Source organism: Lepisma saccharinum, chromosome 10 (assembly GCF_977018435.1).
Source record: "Lepisma saccharinum chromosome 10, izLepSacc3.1, whole genome shotgun sequence".
Taxonomy (NCBI): domain Eukaryota; kingdom Metazoa; phylum Arthropoda; class Insecta; order Zygentoma; family Lepismatidae; genus Lepisma; species Lepisma saccharinum.
In genome coordinates, this window is record NC_139238.1 from 28,757,116 (window position 1) to 28,777,169 (window position 20,054).

The 20,054-nt window shown below is 36.0% G+C and overlaps 1 protein-coding gene across 1 annotated transcript; it reads left to right on the forward strand.

Moving 5' to 3' along the window:
- Positions 1–242: 242 nt before the first annotated feature.
- Positions 243–18,720, forward strand: mad2 (mitotic arrest deficient 2). The gene is made up of 5 exons (XM_083130389.1): positions 243–388; positions 3,079–3,225; positions 7,637–7,766; positions 11,581–11,690; positions 18,138–18,720. Exons 1-5 carry the CDS (start codon positions 313–315, stop codon positions 18,302–18,304), a joined length of 630 nt encoding a protein of 209 aa, XP_082986515.1. The 5' UTR covers positions 243–312; the 3' UTR covers positions 18,305–18,720.
- Positions 18,721–20,054: the final 1,334 nt, after the last annotated feature.

Below are 20,054 nucleotides of genomic sequence, written 5' to 3' on the forward strand. Positions count from 1 at the left end.
AAAAAAAAAATAATAATTGTTGTGTTGATTTATCCATACAACCGACAGAGGAAAATATTTTAATTTTTTGAAACGCTCCTTCCAAAGTAATAAATTATCAAATATTTAAAAATCTTGATAAATGTTTATATAACCTGTAGGACGCTAGATAGAGCTCAAATTAACGAAATATTGATGATAATATAGTGCGTGACAAATTGCAAGACACAGATCTTGTGATATTCGAACCCGGGTAACTTTGTATTCGAAAAACGTGACACTTCAAGCTGAAAGTTTTGTTTTAACTTTTAAGTAGTTAGCAAGTATATAAATATGGCGGGATTAAAGCAGCAGCAATCGAGCAAAATCACACTAAAAGGGTCAGCTGAAATGATAGTTGAATTTTTAGGTATGTTTGATTTCTTTGTTTACTGTCGAGCTGCCTCCATCTCGCATCCTACATTTACTTGTCAGTATTAGAAAAGTTACGTGACTGTTTTATCTATTTTATACTTGTATGTTTGTATATTGTCGAAGCTTGTTTTAAATTTCATTTAATCTTTTTAATCAATGGTTTCACATAAATATATCTGCAAAACATCTTATATTTCGTGTAATAGAGAAATACTAAATTTTTAAAATATCATCATATATCTACTGAGCCTTTTAGGCAAGGGTGGAAAATGGTCAGTAAATCAGTCAAAATTCAGTTTTTTCATCTTGGTCTGTAATTTGTCAGTATTTTTTTAAATGAACATTAAGGTTCTACTTTTACTGCCTGATGCCCACGTATCCTGTAATGTTATTTTAATAATGTACAGGAGATCCAGGTATAGTTTGTCAATATCACACAGAAGCTTTCACAAATGGCAATAACAGCTCATGTTCAATGCAAAAAACAGCATGATGAACAGCGTTCTATTAAAGACAAGGAGCAAAGGGAGAAAGAAATGAACAAAATGGAAAAGTCAGAAAAATTAGAAATGTTGGTGAAGATAGACAATGAAAAGAATAGTATACAAGAGAAGGAAGCAAAACTGGAAAAGCTGAGACAAGAACAGAACGAGAAAAGATGATTACTCATACATTGCTAAGTGAAGAAGCTTGCTGAGGATAAAGACATGGTGGGAGTCAACATGCCACAGCTCAAGCTAGAACGAGTGGAGAACACAATGGAAGAAAAGAATGCATGCTGTTGAAGTGCAGAAAACTATAGAGAAACAAAAGCCTCTAAACTAAACCCTTCTCATAAGAAGGGAGCGAATTTATATGCACTAAAAAAGACCAAAATATTCGTTAAAAACAGGCAAAATATGCACTATAAGTTTCAAAAAGTTTACTACTAGCACTGAAATGGTGACACTTCACAGTTCTAATTTATACATGTAACTCCATTTCCACGAAAAGTGTGCTGTGAACCCCTCATATCACGTATTGTAAATGTGAAATAGTCCTTGATGTTCCTCCTACAAGATCCAAACAATTTCTCATTCAGTCATTACTGGGTGTTAGTTCCAGAACTGGCCACAGATTCTGGACTTTTAGTACCATCTTCAAGAATTTAAAACTTTCAGTAAATGAACAAGTGTAGCTCTTTCTGATGAAATTATGCAGGTAATTCATAATTTGCATATCAAACTTCTTTAAAACTTGTTTGCATCTAAGAATACATATCGTCGTTTGAGAACCAGAGGAACTTAATTCCAAAAATGCTCTTTTTTGTTTCGTAAGGTATCTCCTCTGAATAGCTCTATTTGGAGTGAGATCGACGTTATCTCCATCTCTTCTCCTTAGCTGTAAAGTAGAACCACGTATCTCCAATTTACTGTTTATTTTTTTTAGTCAAACATATTACTAAGAATACATTACTTCCTCTCTCCTGTAAATATAATATAAATTACAGTTATGTCTGGTTCTCACACTATGATATATGTTCTTATGCCAGTAATAATTTGCTTAAGAGTATTTTTTCATGGATAATTGTTTGGCTTAAGGGGAGGAGATACAGTTATGCACCAATTGTGCATTTATTTCAATATTGCCCGAATGATCACAGCTACTAAAAAACCTGGGTGTATCAAGAGTATGAATTTCTCTCCCTGTTGCAAGTGGAAGAATTTTCTTACGTTGATTGATATATTTTTATATATACTTTATATATACTTTATATATATATATATATATATATATATATATATATATATATATATATATATATATATATATTAATAATGATTATTAAAGTTAGACATGATGTTTAAAAAATATGATGAATAAGAATTTTCGGAAACCCATGTATTCCTTATGGGGAATCAACTTCAACATCAAGTTACGGCTAATCAAATGGAAGTTTCGACTTTTCCACTGGTGAAATGCATCTTCAAACTGCCTTCTTCCCGTTGATATATTTTTCTATTCCATGGGAAGTTTGATATTCCCAAGAGAACGAATCAAATCATACTCCCATATGATCAATGCTTTTCTCCTTGCCTTCTGGCAGTGTTGCCAAACCTGATGCACATAAAAGAACTAACTTTCACCTTAAATGGAGTTAAAACTGACTTTCATGGAGCTAAATTTATGAAGGCTGGATAAAGTGCTTTCTAGGGTAATGTTAGTTGTCAAAGGAGTGGGGACACTGCTATTATCATTAACTCTAAATTGATGACAATTTATTTGTAGTTTTCAACAATTAGATATTGTGGCATCGCCCATCTCAATAATCCACCGATGGTCATATGAAATCGAAAATATAGAATTCCCTGATAACAATATTATGTCAATTTCACGTCAAACACAGCGCTATAAAGAAGTAGCTGGGGAGATAAGAGTGAATGGGGTGGTGCAGCCAATATAATAATATCACGTCATGTGCAAAATGTATAATTATGACAAAAGTTGGTCTATGTTGGCCGGAATCAGTGATGGCATCATATTGAGGCACGGGGGTGGGAGTCCCAGTTCACAGCCGAACGAATGCACCAAAGAACCAGATCTGACCCAAGAGTGCTAAGTTGGCACACTGCCACAGGCGGAAGAGCTTGGGAAGAGTCCCGTGAAGACTGTATCACATTTCCTTAATATATTTTTTTCTTTCAGATTATGGAATAAATAGTATACTATATCAGCGTGGTGTATACCCAGCAGAAACGTTCAAGCATGTCCAAAACTATGGACTTAACCTGCTGTTGACAACAGATGAGAAACTAAAGGAATATTTAGGATCTGTTCTTAATGAAATGAAAAGTAAGTTTCAACAACATTTTATGAAGAATTCCGTTACAGATCTCATTGTAATACTGCAAACGTAGTGTGTACCTAATACATGAAAGACCTCAAATAATATATTGGGTTGGCCCATAAGTTCTGGCATTTTTTTTTAAGTGAAAATTTTGCGTGAAATATAAAATGTGTTGGCAATGTGTTTTATGTTATTCGATAGAGAATTATGTGATCTACAAAATAGTGTGTTTAGTTTTTTTATGCTGATAAACTTTTTGTTCTTTTCAGGTCATTATAATGGAGTGTCAAGTCGACAAAAAAGAGCACTTTTGACACCTGCTTTTTGCATTTAATCGAGGTGCCAAATCCACAGAAGCTGCTAGAGAGATTTGTGAAGTGTATGGCGAAGAAACGATGCCTCTTAGGATGGCTCAAAATTGGTTTAATCGATTCAAAGACTGCAATTTCGACCTCAAAGACATGCATCGCTCCGTTCAGTTCGATGAGGAGCGACTGAATCAGCTTATTCACGAAGATCCACACGAAACGACTAGGGAATTGGCAGAGATAATGGAATGCTGCCACAGTACCATAGAGTGTCACTTTCACTCGATGGGAAAGGTTCAAAAGTTGGGTGCATGGGTTCCGCATGCTTTGAATGACAACAACAAAAATCAACGAGCCACGATCTCCGCCGGTTTGCTTGCCCGTCATCGGTCAACTCATGGACACAAGCAGCAATTCCTCTACCAAATTGTTACCGGCGAGGCATAGCTTCTTCGTCACACTTTACAAATCTCTCGAGCAGCTTCTATGGCTTTGGCACTTCGATTAAACGCAAAAAGCAGAAGGTGTCGAAAATGTTCTTTTTTGTCGACTTGACACTCCATTATAATGACCTGAAAAGAACAAAAAGTATATCAGCATAAAAAACTAAACACACTAGTTTGTAGAGCACATAATTCTCTATCGAATAACATAAAATGCATTGCCAACACATTTTATTTTTCACGCAAAATTTTCACTTAAAAAAAACTCCAGAACTTATGGGCCAACCCAATATATGTGTACCAAATAATAGTCATTGTTTCTAGCATATCTGTAATTCTCCTTGTTTGATACATACTCCTGTTCTACATGTGCACAAATAGACTTATCGGTATGCAATATATCTACATTATTTTGTGAATACATTGGAGCCCCAATTTTTTATTTTCTCAGATTTTATATTTTCCCACATTATACATTCAATCTCGATGGTCCTAATGTAGCAAGTGTATAAAATTTCCTGATTTTACATTTTCCCATATTTTAAGTTTTTTTTTTTTTCAATTTGGTCTTCTGAAAAAATTGAGGTTTCTGTGTACTATGTTATGCCTATGTATTATGTACAAAGCTACTTCAGGGTGTCTACCAGTCAAAAATGTCATGAAAAAGTCTAAAATTTGCTATTTTTTGTCAGTATAGTGAATTGATATTGTTATATACCTGTATTGGGATTTGATTCAATTGGATATTTTGAAATCTAAAATTGTATTGAGTTGTGATTAATATTGTTTTGCGTTCTTTTTTAAGAATAACATTCATATAGGGTAGAGGCACTAGTTATGGCCATCTTAAGGAAAACGTACAATAGTATACAACTTTTAACATGATAATAATTTTAATGATGGCTTACAAAAATTATGATCACTGGTAATTACAGAGTCTGTACATTATGACTAAGCATTAACAAATACAAACAAGTTAGTCAGAAAAAAGTTTTAAAAATATTAACCAAACGTGACACTATTCTTCAGTTATGGCCACTTAAGTTCACTTATGGCCACCCATTTTCCCCAATTATTGCCACCTTGTCTATGAACAAATAATGACGTAATACAGACGAAACACAATATGTTAAAGGTAAATTACATAGTTTTCAATGGATGAACATAGTATAAATGTAGTTCAACAACATAAATTAACATTTCCAGATTTCTTAGGTCACTCTCTTAGTAAACAAAACAACAAAATGTCAGTTCCAAAAATAAAAATAATAAGAAAGAAGTTTTTACACATTAGATAGTAGCTTCATTTCACAAGGAAATTATATGTCTAATGCAAGTTCACTGGCAATAATGTTATACAGAAAATTACTTTTTTTTCCAGTGTGTTAACAGGACCAGGAAATTTTGTTATTAAGTGTCGCCCCTCTTGCATTAGGATAGGCTCCGGCAGTTTTCCCATAATGTCATTCACATTTATTGTTGAAATATCATTTTCTATATAATGAAAGCAATCATTTTCTGCAGTGGCCATAATCAAAGAATCTTTACAAACCTGCATCTAGTAATGGCCATCTACACATACTGTTTTGTGGTTATTTCTATTTCAAGATATAAATACTGCAATTCTAACATTTAAACTTACCTCTGAACAAATTATATGTTCCTGATATATATAACAACTGTGGAAAACATTATTGCAGCTCTCTCTTTTCTTACGAAAATGCATAAGAAATCTACTGTAACAAGCAACTTCTTCCTTACAACAAGCTTACTTCCTACAGGAAGTACAAAGAGGAAACATGGATATCCAATTGGAAAGCTTATTTTACTCTGATTTATGTAAGCTGTTCTCTGATTGGCTTTAGATCACCTGGTAGCTGCCAATTAAATATGAAAAGCAAAGTGGCCAAATCTAATGCCTCCACCCTATGCTTGAAGTTTTGTAAAAATATTAACCAATGTGATCAATCTCCATCCAGGTTGAAATCTGAAGCATTAATTTTTACATGCATTAATAATTAAAGCAAGTCTAAATCTCTTGTTAAAATATAGCTTCAGTTTTCATCTTACCCGGACTTGTAGTAAGGGTTTTTCATTGAATAAAAATACATTCATCTTCTAAATTTCTAACTACACCTAAGTAGTGGGGGGGATAAATAAATGTTAAGAAAAAGGCCAAGAGAAAGGAAAGAAGGGCGAAGAAAAAGTCATGAAAAAGAAAAAAATTGATTTGTTATTTTGGTAGACACCCTGTACTTAGGTGCCTTAGTATTTTTTTATTGCACATATGTGAGGCACAATGATTGGACACACTACCCACTACCCCTCCTTAAAAACAATTTAGTTCCTTTAAGCCTCCTTTATGTTCAGATAGACTCATTGGAACTGGACCTACAGTTTAAAGTGAATTCTAAGCTATGAACGTCTATAGGTTGATTTGGTTGATTTTACTTCACTTTTCTGTCACTCTTGGCTAATCGTGAAGATGAGTATGAGTGATGATAGGATGAAATTGAAAGAACATCCAGCCGGATCCTGTGGCCGAGTGGTTAGCACATCGTGCTGAGACGCCAAGGGTCCCGGGTTTGAATCCCACTCGGGCTTGGTTGTTTGTGAATGTCCATTCATCAATTTCATCACTCATCCCCATCTTTGCAAATTAGCCAAGAGGCACAAAACGCAAAGTAAAATAAACTAAAACAATCAATCAATAATGAAAGAACATCCATGCCCAGACCAGGGTTCGAACCTGGGACATCTGGCATAGTAGCATGCTATGCTAACCACACCACCATGGAGGCCGACAAGCCTCTATTTGGGAGTCCCAAAACTTACTTTAAATACCACTAAATATTTTGTTAGGGGCAAGATTGCTTTTGGCATTTACAATGAAAAAAAATACATTTAGCTTGCCAAATTGTGTTTGTGTATTGCTGATTCTACACAATGCAATTCAGCAAATTTGAAGTTTGAAATGCAAACTTCCACCTCCCCTTCCCCTTTCTGCTTGAGCAAACTTTTTATTGGAGCATAATAACATGCATCAGACATATCTTTCAAGAACCTTGGTTAATGAATAAACTATGTAAAAACTGAAGAACGATAATAATTAGAGCTGAGTCGATACCACTTTGAACCGATACCGATACTTGAAAATTTTAATAATAAAAATTTGTTCAAAATATTGATCAATACTGGTGTGTAAATATTCTTCTCCAATTATGAATTTACCAAGAAATTTGCTTTTGAATATTAAAATAGTTGCTATTTAACAAAAAATACAGTTTTTCGTGCAAAATAAAAATAAAGATTGAAATTAGCATAATTTTCAGGATAATTGCACTCTGCGCAAATTTCACGTGCCTTTTTTACGAAAGACCAAATGTCGGAAAAGTATCAGCAAGTATAGGTAAATGAATACCAACCGATACTTTCTGATACATTGGAATCAGTATTGACTCAGCCCTAATAATAATAAAATTTGAAACTGCTTCACAATAAAAGTAAAATGAAAATTCACAATTTGTCACTTTGGCAGTCAGTGCAAGAAAATTTGCCTGCCTCTACCAATCATTTGTAGCATATCATTGACTGGTGGACAATGTTTTATTTTTTTAAAAAAAAAATTGAATTAATTGTTTCAAATGTACTTTTTTAACATGCAGATTGGATTGAGAAGAACCAAGTTAAGAAGTTGTCACTGGTTGTGTCGGATATTGACACGAAGGAAGTCTTCGAAAGATGGGACTTCAGTGTGGAGAATGAAGAAAGCAACAAAGAAAACTCAGCAGAGAAGTAATATATTTTATATTTACATTTGGGTTGAATAGGTGTGCTAGTCCAGTCAGTAGGATACCTGAGTTGAGTTCCCAGAGTGGGTGATTTCAGATTAGAATTTTTCTAGCAAGTTCCCTGCATGGAACAGCTCTGGGGTTCATCTAACCTCTAGTACCTGGAAAGTAAAGGTGACTAAAATGTGGTGCTGATCACATCACATGCCTTCATGACATGTTACCATGTACAGCAAATTGTATCTTTGAAATGCTAGTCTCATCATTATAAAAGAATGTGTTATACATCATATAAATTTGTTACATGTACTTGCTATGGAGGAATTATATATTGAAACTCCCTAATGGCAATTATCCGTAACTCCACACGTATTTGATGTATCCAAATGAATTATGCATCAATGAATATCTATGCTATCTACGAAGCCCAGGTTCAGAATAGAAGAAAAGAAACGATTACAAAATGTGCATAAATTGTTCATTTCAATGAGAAGATTATGGCATTTCAGGAGTTGGCACACTTATTTCTTATAAGTTGTTACACTGGGAGTTGGCTATCTTACCTGTGCAGGGAGCTGCATGCGTTGAGTTTGGCAGTCTTCTTGCTATGATACCGTCAGTGTTGCAAACTCATTATTCCTAGTGTGGCATCTTCCCGACAAGGGTGGGATGTTGGAGCGAAACTATTAGAGGAAAGGGAAATGGTTGCTTATGACAGAAACTTCCCTCTGGGCCAAGGACATCACTTTCCAATGAACACTTGCAAACGAGCACGACAAGAGGCCGTTGACCTCTGAAGCAACCAGAGTACCTGCATTACAATGGTGACCAGAAGTTCAGGAGATTTGTTAGCTGACCGGAACTGGTTTATGACTGAATCTAAAAATAACCGATTGACAGAGGGCAGAGGCAAGTAGGGTAGTTCGATTGGAAATCGCATCCGGGAATGTTGAAGGAAGTTAGTTTCCTTAGTGCGCGAGTTTTCTTAAAGGCGGGTCGGTCATGTATGTATTGTGGTGAGCGATTGCGTATATTGTGGTCAGTTCATACGTGAATTATATTTTTGTGAATGGCGTATATGCTGTGTTGTTTAGTGAACTAAAATGAGTGACATCATTAAATCTATTGACAACACCATTTGTTCAGCTTCCGTATGAGGATAAGGTACAAATCCTGAGGAAAAATCAGTGAATGAAATTACAAATTACATGAAACTCAATAATTTGGACCTAGTGTATAGTGAAGTGTACAAACTAGCAAACTAATATTAACATTTCCATCTACAACTGCTACGGTTGAAAGAAGTTTTTCAGCTTTCAAGAGGATCAAGTCATATCTCAAAGCCACACAAGGGCAAGTCAGGCTTAGCAATTTAGCTGTTCTATCTATCGAGAAATGTGTTCTTCTGAAAATGAAAGAGTGGTCCGAAGAAACATTTTATGAAAGTGTGACATTGAAATTTACCCAGAAGAAGAGAAGTTAAAGGTAAGAAGTTGATTATATATTATGTGTTATATTTTATTTTCGCAAGTAGTTCTGCATAAATATTTCACAATATGGGCCCTTAGTTTTTATAAATAATCATTAAATACTTTCCTTATTTTTTCTCTTAATGATACAATGTACATTTTAATAATTATATTATAACAAAAGAGACCCCCCCCCCCCACAAATATCTGTCCATTCGAATACTATGATATGATGAGATAGCCCAGGTCTTGAAGCCAGCATACGCCACTGATGAATATACATAGTCATAAAGTTTCTGTAACAAAAGTTGTAATTAGTACATTTACGAGGGTGAATCAAATATAAACTGGAATTTCTTTTGCATGGCCAGGGAAAGTGTGGTGATGATGGTGGGGGTGTGTAGACTCTGTCTCCTCCCTGGAGTCCTTGCCAACTCTCCACATCAGTCAGTAGCATGATGAGTGAGCAAGGGGTTCACCCGTCTGTTGCATAACACATCATTTATCAAAAAGAACGGGTAAAACCGACTGAAATTTTGACGAGAGCTCAAGCTCAATTTTGGAAGTCCACCCTTTCAAAAACCCACGTTTATGAATAGCATATTTTTGGGGAGGATGAGAAACTGGAAAATTAGACTTCAATGGGAGCCAAGGACAAGCGTCACTCAGGAAAACATTCAGGCTGTTCAGGACCGTATTGAAGGTGACCGTCACTTGACAGTGAGTGAAATTTCTTCTGCAGTGGGTAGAAGCTATGGTAGTGCTCATGCGATCATTCGTGACAACTTGAGCTACTGAAAAATCAACTCCTGGAAAGTGCTTAGGCTGCTTATTCGATCAAACGACATGGCACATCCATCAGAAATGTCCTGCTGCCTCATGACAACGCCAGACCTCACACAGCTGCTGCAACACGTGACAAACTGGAGGAAAATCATTGGACACCACTTGAACATCCTCGATACAGTTCAGACTTATCCTGTGACTACCATTTGTTTGTTTGGGCCACTAAAAGAAGCACTGGGAGGTAAGCATTTTGAGGATGATGCAGGAGTGGAGGAGTTAATGTGCAACTGGCAGCGCATACGTCCATCGACTTTCTTGTAAAATGGGATTGCCAAACTCCCTATTCGCTGGCAAAAGTGCATTTCAATTACAGGGAGCTATGTAGAAAAGTAATGCAGCTATGTAGAAAAGTTACAGACAGTTGTCATTATGGCGTTTCAATTGGACACCCTGTGTAATTGAAGAAAATCTGTCCTGTGTACTTATTTTACACAGATCGGCCATTCATAAAATGTTGCCTAGGTAACATACTAGTGCTTCCATCTTCAAAATATTTAGCATCATATGCAATTCTGCAGTTTCTCTCCTTACACTCCCCCATGTCAGAGGAGGTGACTCATAGTACTGATTGTGCACGGACACTGTCAGAATTCCCACTCTGTTAATGAAACCCAGATCTCCTGCATGGTAGTAATGCCCTACAACCTTTTCCTTCCTTTTTTTAATATTCTTTAGTTTCCATCCTCATCATATTTACTTTATGGACAAGCAAATAATAATAATAAAAACAAGATCTTAACGTGATATCCTGTCATCTTAGCATGGTAGGCAGAAAGGTGGCAATACCGCATGCAGCAATGTCCGTTGAACCATAGAAACTCGGCCTGTCACTGCATGATGTGTTGCCACGTTCCACGTATATCTTTACTCCGTTGAATAAAAATCTCTATAAAATCAGTTTCGCAATGTGAATTGACAATGAGATTTTGAAAACAGATGCAAAAGCTTCAAAACAAGACCAATATTGTATTTGTAGGACTACCCAATACTAAGAAAAAGTTGTTTCGCATAATTGATGATAACAGTTTTTTGACAAATTTTAAAAATCTGAAAATTAAGAGTTGTGTTAAAAACCTTTCTGCCTGCACCATACTAAAATTTCATCACAATCAGACCACCCATTTTTTATTTATAGAATTTCAAAGTGAGCGTTCGTTTGCAAAACTAAAAAAAACTGCACTTTTGTTGTTCTCACTACGATAAAAAATAGAACATGATGAGCCTGACCACGCTATTACACCAGCACCCCTAGCGGTAGTCGAGGAAACAACAACAGGAACCGGAAGTCAACCTAACAGTAAAGCATCAAGTTCTCAAGCGTATGGTGGCCTCTTATGGTGGCAGAGGCCACCGAAATTAATAGAACATTTACAAGTAAGTTTTGCGGATATATCTTTAGTAACTCGCTTACGTCTTATATTATCAACCGCGTTGTTTATTCCCCTCAACATGAATACTGATTTTATTACGGTTAGTCACGCAGTTTGTTCTTTTATCTTTCAGCAATGCAGAGAAACCGAAAAAGAGTATCAAGGATATTCAAAAGGAGATAAGAGATGTGATTAAGCAAATTACAGCCATGATTGCCTGCCTACCTCTTTTGGATACTCAGTGTAAGTTAGAAAAGCACTCCCTGGTTAGAATTTTCTGGTTGTAATGTAGCTTTGCTTAAGACTCAGCTAGACCTTTGGCCGACGTCAGGGGAGCTGTTTTTGAATTTTCCTCTCGTTTTGAAAATCCACTATGATATTCCAAAATCTGAAAAAATTCTTCTGCTTAGAATTCCTTCTGGAGAATTTCATGTGGTTTGCTTTCGCTGTTGCCTAGATATTCTCAATACGAGGGTAAGTCAAAAATTATCTACACTTTTGCCACAACTCTTCACAGGTTGGCTGCACTGCCTTCAGCGCTTGTGTGCTAGAAGGTTGTACTTTTGTGGTCATGTGGCTGAGGTTTGATCTTAATCGCTCCATTTTTCTTTCTTTGGTTACAGTGTAAACATGGCCGCTCCACTGGCAGTGTGCACCAAGGAAGAACAGCAATCAGTGATCCAATTTCTCTGGTCTCAAGAAGTGTCAGAGGTTGAAATTCATCGCAGCCTTTCAGTACAAAACAGGGATATCACTTTACTGCGTAGAATTGTGTATGAGTGGATCGAGAGATTTAAAAATGGCCGTACAAGCATGAAACACAATGTGGGAGCAGGACTCCCATCAACCTTCACCACTGACAGGAAGATTCAACAAGCTCAAGAGATGATTCTGACGAACCGATGGAATCAATGGTTACCAATCATCCGAAGTGATTATTCTGACTTCATCAGATGTACCGAAAGCCTGCGATGAATTTCAGCCCCAGACCAGAGAAATTGGATCACTGACTGCTGTTCTTCCTTGGTGCACACTGCCAGTGGAGCGGCCATGTTTACACTGTAACAAAAGAAAGAAAAATGGAGCTATGAAGATCAAACCTCAGCCACATGACCACAAAAGTACAACCTTGTAGCACACAAGCGCTGAAGGCAGTGCGGCCAGCCTGAGAAAAGCTGTGGCAAAAGTGTAGATAATTTTTGACTTACCTTCGTAGTTCCATGGCTGCATAGGTCTATTACACTATTTATAATATTTTGGCAATAGCAAAAACAAACTTAACAAAGATTCACGTGAATGCTCGTGAAGGAATTGTAAGCATTTGTAATTTTTCAGAAGCAGGAGACGAAAATTCAAAAACAGCTGCCCTGTCGTCAGCCAAAGGTCCAGCCGGGCCTGAAGACTTGCAAAGATTGATTCTATATTATTTTTTTGTGGAAGCATTTGTTTTGTTTAACTAAACTCTCATGGCACAACAGCATTCTGAGGTTCAGGGCCTCCCAAGTAGCTTTTTCATTGGGACAGTGCATCGCATTGCTGCTGTTTTCTGGCTTTTGAAACCAGAGCCCACTACTTATTTTCAAGTAACTCCTCAATTGTCCTCATGATACTGGGTCAACACCAAAATTTTCATAGCTGCAACCAGGAACCAAACCTTGGAATGCTTGCACCACAAGCGAGAGCTCCACGAGATCAGGACTGTGATATCAACAATAATACTGACACATCTAATCTTTAAATAGAATTCTCGTTTTAACTAGGAGAAACAGAAAATTGTGTTGTTCTGTGCAAAAATAGAAGTCCCAAACCACAATCAAGCTATTCACTCTTGTTGCCTCCGATTATGTGGAAAGTAAATACATACAACATCCAAAAAGAGTTTCTGCTTTATCAAACTTGCTGGTTGCCAGTATGTGCCCAAACCACTGAATGGATTTGAATAGGTGTTTGCACAATTCTAGGCTCATAAAAGTAACCTTTAGAATTATTTGCTCTGGTTCATTGCTGTGTGTTCATGTTAATCAGTGAAATTTAACTGAAACCATATAGAAATGTATCTACTCCCAGCATGTATGCAGAGATGCCAATCTATATGGAAATGTGGGGCTTGAGCCCACTCAATAATTTGCCTTTTATATTTATTTTAGGAAATAAAGTCCCCATGCTTAAGATAAAATGTTTCATCATTATACACTTAAGGAATTCTCACAAATTAATTACTGAGTTTTATCTGGCCAGGTAACGAAAGGGGCATTTTAGGGCAAATCCTCAGCCTAATTATGACATCCATTATTGCATAAAATTATAAAACAAATCCCAGGGTAAAGGCCACCCAATGTTTTTCAAAAGTTGGTGCCACTACATATAACAACCTTTTTTTACACATCATGACATGCCAAAAATCATTACTCCTTGCCCATGGATAAAATCACGTTAAACACATTTTTCATGTATACAGAAATAATGCAAATGTAGTAATTTACATGAATTGTCAGTCTTTCTTATAAATTTCACCACATTCTGTGGAAAGAAAGCCCCAAAATCTTTCAAATTTCTGCTGGGCGAGTTGAATGTGTTTGATTCAATTCTGGTCAAAAAAAGTTGCACTGAATAGAGTATTCTAAATATACATAGTAACAGGTACATCGATAGTTATTTCAGTATTGTTATTCCCTAAGAATTTTCCAATACACTAGCCTTTTTTATCAGAAAGTTACACCCCCACTTAGAAAGAAAAAAAATCTTAGTCATGCTTCTTCACATATGTGCAAGCAAGCATAGTTTCCGAGACACTGCTGTCGGATTAAAGATTATAGATACTAAAGTTTTTTTTCAATTTCAACTGTTCTTTTCAATTTTTCAAAACAACTTTTTCTTAATATTGGGTAGTCCTACAAATACAATATTGGTCTTATTTTGAAGCCTTTTGCATCATTTCCACTCAATTGTTTTAAAAGCAATTTTAAAAACTACACCCTGGGAAAACGAACCCTGAAATTTTTTGAGTTTCTCTGTGTTCAGTTTAAGGGGAAAACCAGACTTTCAAAGTTGCGAGGCTAGCATTGCGCTGAAAAACACTCCCCGCCATGTTAATACGTCACGACATAGGGAGAGCTCGTTTGTCATCTGCTTCGAGTATCCAGTTTACCGGGAGTAGCCCACGGTGAGCGAACACGTGCAGCAGTTTTGCGAATCTGTGTAGAGTTAAATAATGGAAGAAGGAACGATAATGGAAGGGAAAGCTATGCTTTATAATGGTCATTCTTCTATTAAATATCCCTGCTGCTCACGTGAAAGATAAATGAAAGAGTTCTGCTGTGTGCATGTTTTCATCATATCACGAGAAAACTATTGCTTGTAAAATTTATTACTGACCAAATTTTCAAAAATATATTTTAAACTTATATGTATCGAAATTTACCATAAACCATGTAGTGCAAAATAAGAATTTTTCACATTCTTCACTTTACTTATAACGCCTATTTTTACTTTCTTTTCCATAAAGCAATTTCAGTCTGTGTTTCATTTCTGTTACGCAAATTGATAAAATATTTTTGTGCAGATAAGAGAAAATACACTGAGAAGATTACATCAGTTGCACAGTACATTTCAAAGCTAAGTTTATGTGTAAATATTACAAGGAAATAATATACATAACATTATATCACATACTGAAATATATTATGAATTTTGTACTGCGAAAAAAGCTGCCTCATCTCTTTTCCCGAACACATTAATTAATTGGTTCACCTCACTAGGGATCCTATCGAGACAAGACATGGCAGTCTTGGTTTCGTTCTCGTTGAGAGTTGTAAATGTCTGTCTCGTGTTTATTTGTAAATACCTTATTGACAGTCTCGTCTGTTTCGGAGGGCAATCCTCGTTCTTGTCTCAAGTCTCGAAAAAGATAGAATTGACAACTTATGCAAAGTCTTATCGTACAAACTTTCACAGTGCATAGAGATCATAAAGACAAAACAACTTTTTTTAATTATTTTTTTGTTTGTTTGTTTGACTCCTCGTTTCAACGCTACGAGCCTTCTAAAACTGGATATTATCCTGCTTATACGTGTATATGCAAACCAAACTGCCGATTCAGAATTACCACGAATGAACTGGCGTTGTAATTATTATACACAAAATTCATGATTTAACTGAGCAACTCACATGGTCCAGGTTTGACTCTCGAACTGGGCATGACTGTTCCTTTGTGAATGTCATTTCATTGAAGTGGAAGTTCTTTGGTGGAGGAGGGTTGGTTTGCTCGAGTCTTTGGGGACAGTAGGCCTAAGGGGATACTTCTATTGTTAACGTTAAGTGTTGCTCACGAGACAAGACATTTCCCATCTCATCTCATAAAAGGAGACGGGAAAAACGAATGTTTCGAAATGAGACAGGACAGACCAAAGTTTCGTCTCATCTTGTCGGCAGGTTGGGTGATCCTTAGATTGTGCTAGTTGGTGTTGGTGGGGGTGGGGCAGTTTCTCCTGCATACTGCTTGTTGTCATTGTCACGATTACCCAAAAGTGGGAAGAAATGTGTCATTAGAGAAGATACATACTAACCATTAAACATATGATGGAAAAGCGACGTAAAAGTAGGATAAATACATAAATTTCCCATATATATATTAACTGAAGAAAACTGTTGATTACTGCAGGAAATTTAAAAACTCCACGTACCTTTTTTTTTTTTTTTTTTTTTTTTTACCATATCACCTCTTATATTGAAGAAATTGGCATGTAAACCCGAGTGTTCTAAACGCAGGGTGTGAAATCCAGGGGGGAATTTCCACCCCACCAATGATCTTGTCCTGAAATTTCCCCCAACCAATCTCTTCCGGGGAGGAGAGTTTTTGTTTTAACAAGAAACATAAACAATTAATTTGGGATTCGAATATATATGACTGGAATAATATCGAAAACGGACAACAAAGAGCCTCATCTCTAAGGACACTGACCACAGCTATCCCCAAAACACAGAAATTAGACCGATGTGTTATTTCTTCTCCATTTCTTATCGGCTGTCGTTAGCAACCGCGAAGTATATAAATATATTAATAAAACACATATTAGCATTTATATGTTGATTTTATACAGGAAACTATTATCTTCTCTTAATGTCTCTTAATTTTTGTCCCTCCCTCCTTAGGCAAGTCATTGTTCATAGCATCAGCTACATTAAAATCTTCAATTTGCAATTACATTTTGAATGAAGGACTGTCGATATAATATATTGTATATTTAATAATTTAATTTCATTATTTAATAATTGACATATATTTAATGACATTATGCGTGCGTGTGTGTGTGTGTGTGCGTGTGTGTGTGTACGTGTATGTGTGCATATGTGTGTGTGTGTGTGTGTGTGTGTGTGTGTGAGAGAGAGAGAGAGAGAGAGAGAGAGAGAGTGAGTGAGTGAGTGACTACTGCTTCTCCCACCAATCTGCAGTGATTTCGACCCTGTCTAAACATATTGTTATTTTAAAAATTGCAAAGAAAATATGACGAAAATAATTGTAATCCCAGAAAAGACATTTTTGTAACAATAACTTCTTGCCAGTCAGAACTTATGTGTTGGCAATGAACAAGGTTGTTCACGTGTTCAGCCATTGACTGTTACCTTACCAGTATTGCTTTGTCAGCCGAATGAAAACCCTGTACCGAGTGGCTGAATTATAGTAAATACTGCTATACGGTTATGGTATAATTCATATCCAAGAAATGGAGCATGCATTATTTTGCACTGGAAGTTATAACAAGATGCTTGTTTTACGCAGGAAGAAATGACTGTTGCTTGCACGGCCCATGCTAGTTTACGGGACGAGCAGAAGCCCTGCCTGCACGCATTTCTAAAGGATGACGTCAGGCCTGTCTAGTCTGTGCAGAGGACGTTTTCAAATCTGTGACGTAGGAGGTGAATTTCAGCAGTGTTTGAAGGCGTGTATCTCGAGAACCAAAACAAATATCCCGAGATATTTTGCACATTTCAGTTTGGTGTCATTATCAGTAAAATTAATAGATTTAAAACGTTTATCATGTCATAGTGCAAATGTCCATTCACATTGCGAAACCTATTTTTATACAACTGAGTGAACCTGTACGTGGAACGTGGCAACATGCCACACAGCGATGGCCATTGAACCGTAGAGACTGTGGGCTGGCACTGTGAGTCAATGCTTGCAGTGTTGCCACGTTTCACGTACAACTTTACTCCGTTGTATAACAATCTATATAAAATCGGTTTTGCAATGTGAATTGACAGTGATATTGAATTGTAAAAACTTATGCAAAGAGCTTCAAAACAAGACTAATATTGTATTTGTAGGACTACCCAAAACTAAGAAAAAGTTGTTTCGAAGAATTGAAAAGAATAGTTTTTGAATGAATTTTAAAAATCTGCAAACCTCCAAAAAAGCAGCCCCTTTTTGTTCTCTCAACATTAAAAAATATCAGGCATAATCTAAAAATATTTTGGTTAGCATAGATTAATGCGGAATTGAATAAGCAAAATTTTTATGTAAATCTGTTTCTTGTAGGTCTACTGGTTAATTTTTAATTGCAGTCTAAACTCTAGTATCTATAATTTTTAATCTGATAATAGTTCAGATGCACGTGAACTCGCACACTACACAAACACCGCATTAAGTTTACAGCAACTTTGTTCATTTTTCCTGGTCCTCTCTTCCAGGTACATTTGATCTTCTTGTTCACATGGCATCAGACTGTAATGTTCCAGAGGAATGGAGTGAAAGAGGACCATGCTACATCCCAAATTCGGAGGAAGTTCGTCTGCGATCGTTTTCAACCATGTATCACAAAGTTGACACTGTAGTAAGCTACAAAACAACATTCTAACTTGATATGCTGTATTTCAGACAATGTTTTGAGAAGCAAGCATGTCATAAAACCCAGTACTGAACAGTTGCAACATGAACTTGTGCAAGAAAAGTTCATTGTGCGTGTGAAGTGCCAATATGTATTTTATGGCATCTTATTTTCTTTTTGTCTAAGTTGTATTTTTCTTTTTACCATGAATTAACAAAAATGGACAAGTGATAATTTTTATGTAATCTACAAGAAATTATTAATGTATAGTCATAGCCCATGATTTTTATATATCTGAAATCACACATTTTCTGTAGTATCTAAATGTAGATCTTGCATATGCAGCCATCTCAAGAATAGACATAGAATCCCAGTTTACAAGGATTTTGCAAGCCTGTGAATTTTTTTATATTAATTTTTTAATCTGTAAATAAATGCATCACAAATATACTCTTTCTTGCATAATGATTTTCCCTTTCTTATTTTAATGACCTATCACTAAGAGACCGAAAGTCCTTTTTTTTTCAACATGGATCATGGAATAAAAAACAACAGTGTTGATAATTATCTTCCACCAACAAGATTACTTGGTTTTGACTTTCCCTTTTTCAAAAATTAACCTTTTTGGTCCCTTTATTGACTAGCAACTAAAGGTTAAAAGATTAAAAATCAGTAACTTTTGTGTGTGAGCATGAGATTTGTTGAACTACGTTTCGAAGGTTGAATTCAGCAGCTTTTAACGTTCTTTTGTTTTAATAGGTATTGCACGGTTTTAGTATGTATATTTTACATCATCTTTCTAGTAAGTGTCTTTTCCTATACCTTTTGACCTAAATCCTCAACCAACACTTTCTCGACGAGGCAACCATGTCAGGTGTCTGGAAACATTGCTTCAATCTGGAGGAGGAGGTAGTATAACCTTCGAAACGTAATTCGACAAATCTCATGCTCACACACACGTAAGTTACTGATTTTCAATCTTTTAACCTTTAGTTGATATTCGATTGTGAGCAATTTGCACATTATCAGTATGTTTATTGACATCTTCCTTGGTACTTTATTGACAAGATATCAAATATTTTGTAGCCTTGTTTTTTTTCCTGAACAAAACATTCGACAATTGTCTATTTGGTGCAGTTTAGAGGAAAGAAAGAGCAAGCGCCTTCTACCTTCGCTGCGTGACAGTATTGAGTGTCAGTGAAATGGCGAAGCCAGGTACAAGTGGCAGCAAGCTATGGAATGTGGTAAGCTGTTGCAAGGAAGATTTCATCGAAACAGATGGTAAGATTATTTGCTGTACTTTACCTTGAAAAACAACATATCAATGATTTTCAAGAAACCGTCAACTTATGGATTTATGATCTTCCAAAATTGATGTTTACTAAAGCAATCCTAGATTTCTCCCAAGAAAAATGGATAGACACAATCTACACTATGAAAGTTCATGGTTGTGCTTCGTAAATACGGTTCAAGTATTGTTTAAGGAAAATTTAATATTTTCACATTTTGTTTTTCTTGTCCAAATAATTTTGAAGGACCACAAAGGTTGCAGCATCTAGGATGGAGATGGTAGCATGTCACTGCTTTTAGTTGCAGTAGTTTCGGCCTCAGTGTCTGGTAGTGTTGGTGGATGTTGATTACCACCTCCATCCTACATGCTACAACCTATGTTAACTTTTCAAACTTGCCACAATATGAAAAAAAAAAATGTTGCAATGGAACTAATTGCATGCATGTAGCCACCACAATAGACCAAACTGAACTAAAAATGTATGTAGCA